This window comes from Poecilia latipinna, unplaced genomic scaffold (genome assembly GCF_001443285.1).
Source record: "Poecilia latipinna isolate Pla-1442-1.1 unplaced genomic scaffold, P_latipinna-1.0 Scaffold2212, whole genome shotgun sequence".
Lineage (NCBI taxonomy): Eukaryota > Metazoa > Chordata > Actinopteri > Cyprinodontiformes > Poeciliidae > Poecilia > Poecilia latipinna.
The window spans coordinates 25,225-29,548 of NW_015114828.1; the positions used below are offsets into that span (position 1 = coordinate 25,225).

At 41.4% G+C, this 4,324-nt stretch overlaps 1 protein-coding gene across 1 annotated transcript in view; it reads left to right on the forward strand.

The window, feature by feature from the left end:
• The window catches only part of LOC106936768 (adapter molecule crk-like), a 10,800-nt gene extending 6,926 nt beyond the window's left edge, over positions 1 to 3,874 (forward strand). Inside the window, exons 2-3 of the mRNA XM_015017970.1 lie at positions 21 to 547; positions 2,133 to 3,874. Coding sequence (XP_014873456.1) covers positions 21 to 547; positions 2,133 to 2,255 — 650 coding nt within the window. The 3' untranslated portion in view covers positions 2,256 to 3,874. The remainder of the gene's footprint in view (positions 1 to 20; positions 548 to 2,132) is intronic.
• The last annotated feature ends 450 nt before the right edge of the window (positions 3,875 to 4,324 follow it).

The following is a 4,324-nucleotide window of genomic DNA, read 5'->3' on the forward strand; positions in this document are numbered from 1 at the left end:
GGAGGCCGTCTGTCTGTCAGGTGTGGAGACCAATCGGTTCCAGATCGGGGAGGAGTCGTTCCCGGAGTTGCCCGCTCTGCTGGAGTTCTACAAGGTCCACTACCTGGACACCACCACGCTGTGTGAGCCGGTTGAGAAGTCCAGGAGCGCTCCGGCCCCGCCCGCCACCCCCCAGCAGACCAAGGAGCAGGAGTTTGTCCGGGCGGTCTTTAACTTCCCTGGCAACGATGACGAGGACCTGCCGTTCAAGGTGGGAGACGTGCTGCGCATCCTGGACAAGCCCGAGGACCAGTGGTGGAGCGCCGCCAGCCAGGACGGACGCATCGGGATGATCCCCGTCCCCTACGTGGAGAAGTACCGGCCCAGCTCGCCCGGCGGCGGTGGCGGGGCCCCTCAGGGAAACCCGCAGGGCGACCCCGGCCTGTACGCCCAGCCCCAGCCCATGGTCAATGCCCAGCTGCCCAACCTGCAGGACGGCCCTGTGTACGCCCGCGCCGTCCAGAAGAGGGTCCCCAACGCCTACGACAAGACGGCGCTAGCCCTGGAGGTAGGAGACCTCCGTCCTCATGTCCACACACTGTCTCCCTTCAGCAGCTGCACACAGGTCCATTCACAGGGCGGTTCTGAACAGAGCCTTTAGAACCGGCTGTCTATGGCAGGCTGTTATACCATAAAATCACATTACAATCCAGATATCTGAAATGACTTTATGACTACACATATAAGCTGATTAAGATATCGCTGACAATATTCTGACCAGTATAAATGACTTCAGATTTATCATTAAATTGTCTGGAAGATGCAATTCAAGTGAGACTGCAGATAACAATTACTTTAATAATCGATTAGTCTAACAATTAATCTGTAAAATAATCAATTTATTGCTTATTTTTATGAGTATTTGGGTAAGAAAATTTGTAAATTTAGCAGATTTTCTGTTTTGCCACTTTTTCATGTTTTACCTTAAAATCAGCTTATATTCTGAAATTACTTTGACTAGACATATCAGTTAATTGAATGTATCTAATTATCTTTGTGCAGATATTTAACAGTTCAGTTCAATTATGATAATCAAATGTAGTGGTGTCTAGTCAGAACTCATTTTTAGATATTTACTGTGCTCTTCTGCACTAAATACAGAATCCAATAAATGAGCTTCTTCCTGTTAAACCTGAGGATACAGCAGGAAATAAACATGTAGAGAAAACCTTCAGGTTTTTAAGTGTTTCAAATGAAACTCTGGTTATAATGGAGTTATAATGTGTGGCATAATGGAGCGCTGACTGGAGACCTTCATGGTGCTCTGGCTTTTTTTCCCGGGAACAAAACTCTTTCAGTGATGAACAAACTAACATTGATGTCTGAACCAAAGACCCACAGTGTCGTCCTAAAGTCAGTCTATGGCAGGCGGTTTTAACATAAAATCAGTCTGTACAACTATCTGTACTTGCAACCAAACATCTTCAATGTGTGAATCCAAGCATAAACATTAGCATGCTAACCAATCAGGTCGATTGTTTTCCACTTGAATTTTTTGTAAAAGTCACAAACTGCAGCTTTAAGCCTGATTGGTTTTTCATTTACAGGACAAGCCTTCCTGTAAGCTGCTATTTCCCACTCACTTCTATAGAAAACACAGATAAATATTCTGTAAGCAGCTTCTGAATACTGCACTGCAAAAACACAAACTCTTACCAAGTACCTCTGTCTAGTTTGTAGTGCAAATAATTTGAAACACAAAAACTAACTTATAAGTAACTTTTCAGCAAGAAATACGAGCTTGTTTTTAGTAAATAATGCCTTAATATTGATGAATAAGTCCCAGTTCCATTGGCAGATTATTTTATTTATAACAACACGTTTCCCTGGTTATAAGTAAAATAATCTCCCAGTAGAACTAAAACTATTAGTTCTATTAGCAGATTAAATTATTGTTTTAAATGATCAATTTAAAACAAGCTCATATTTCTCGCTGAAAAGTTGCTAGTAAATTGTTTGTCTTGCATCAAATGCAGGTGAAACTCGACCAAATTATGCGCAGTGTGAACCTGTTGGGTCGGTTTGGTAGAGTCGTACCCGGAAGCTGTTTGTGGTTCCGGTCCGACGGGCTGGTCTGGTTCTGTCTCCTTCAGGTGGGGGACACGGTGAAGGTGACGAAGATCAATGTGAACGGCCAGTGGGAGGGCGAGTGCAACGGGAAGCACGGCCACTTCCCCTTCACCCACGTCCGGCTGCTGGACGACAGCGAGAGCTGAGCAGAAACGGGCCGACCGGGCCGGGAGGAAGCTCGCCCACCGTCCGATCTGGATCGGGACCGGCCGGCGGGAGGCGAGTGGGCCAGCCTTCCTGTTGTCTTTGTGGCGGACAGGTTTGAGCCTGGGGTCGGACCGGGGTCGCCTGTTTTCCCCCTTCATCCCAGTTTCAGCTGCTGAATGGAAAACCAGCCGCAGGATGAATCGCGCCTCATTTTATTTGAATTAATGGTGGGTTTTTTACGACTTTAATATTTATTACCATGGTGCAGATAATTCTGGAACGTCGGATCAGTAAAGGTGATGTTTGTAAAATGAACGTATTATTAATATTATGGGTGTCTTTTTGTACTCTTGATTTTTTTACTATTATTATTTTTGGACCAAACATCTGCTCAGAAGCTTCCAGAAGTTGGCTTCTGGTTCTGTGGCGGCCATCTTGAAACTAAATACTTTCTTCTTATTTTGAACATTTTCTGCTCTTTTTGACCACAGAAATACGGAAAAAAATATTAAAGTTTTTATTCAACTAAATGTATCACATTTAACAACAGGGGTTAAAGGTCAAGGCGTTCTGGTTTCTGTGGTGGAAGGGAACCTTCAGAAAGCGGTTTCCTTGTTTGTGATAAAACGGTGTGATGCATCAGTAAGAGGATCATCCCATATCATGATGCCTCCACCGCCGTGCCTTGGTTCTGCTGGTCTCGGATGGAGCGGATCTGTGTCTCGTTTTGAGTCGAGATCAGCGGGTCGCTCACCCACAGTGAGACGGTTTAGAAATGTGAACTTTTTCCCAGTTTTTGTTTATTTCCTTTAACTTCCTGTGAAGCGTGTTGACGTCCTGCTGACCTGAGGATGAAACTGATCTGAAGCCAGAGGAGGGTCAGTTTCTGGGTGCAAACATTTTTAAAAATCCACATCCACAAATTAACACATTTTAAATTATTAAACTTACAAGTCAGGTTTTTTTTAACAGTCATTCTTATATTGTAGATTTGTAATAGTACAATAACCCCTACTCTTCAAACTGTTATTTTAATGTTTGAATTTTAATATTTTCTCTGGTGATAAAACCATTTTTGTTTGTTGTTTTTTTTTTACTTTATTGTTTTTTTTCTTTAAGCAGAAGAACAAAATTTTATGACTTGAAAAACTTTTTTAACAAACATCCATGTTTTATTAGGCTAGAGATCAAACTTTCTGGTGTTGATAGTACTTGTCATTTGTTCTCTCCCTGACGCTAGATTAACCCCTGAACTCCTGAATCCACAGATGCATCCACAGGGTTTCTCCGTCTGCCTTAAAAATATCCAACACATTTTGTTGGGACTCATATAAAACTGACCTCTCAGTCTTATACGAACAAATTTATGCTGTTTTTATTGCGTTTTATATATTAAAAACACCAACGCTGTATTGATGGATTTCTTCCCCTGTCTTGAGTTTACAGTCTTTTTCTTTCCAGTTTCTTTTCAGTCTTGGAGTAAAATGTAAAACAAAAAAAAAAGTTATTTTGTACACTACAATAAAACCATGTTTTATTACAACGAAAATCACAGCCAGTTTGTACAACACTGCATATACTGTATTAATAAATACATAAATATATGAAATATTTCTGACTCAGTCGTCCATTCATCCGAGGGCTCCTGGAATCTTGTTTTACCAGAGGTGGAAAGAGTACAAAAATAATGCTATCAGGTAAAAGTACAAAGTAATTGTGCAAAGTAATTTGTACAATTACTCTCGCATAGTTTAGTCACATACACAGTGATGGCAGTGACGGCCTCTCCATGTGGCTGGCACAGAGCATCCCGATCTGTTGCCTCAAAACAACCATACAGAAGTTCTTGACCGATGGTTTTATACCCATCTGAACAAAGGAGTTTACATTTTAAGCTTAGAAAAACAAGATTGTTCTCACTTTCCCAGAGAAGGTGTGTGTGTGTGTGTGTGTGTATATATATATATATATATATATATATATATATATATATATATTTTTTTTTTTTTTTTTTTCTTTTTTGAGGACTTTTTTTAAATTTAAAATTTCCCCCCCCCTGCATTTTACT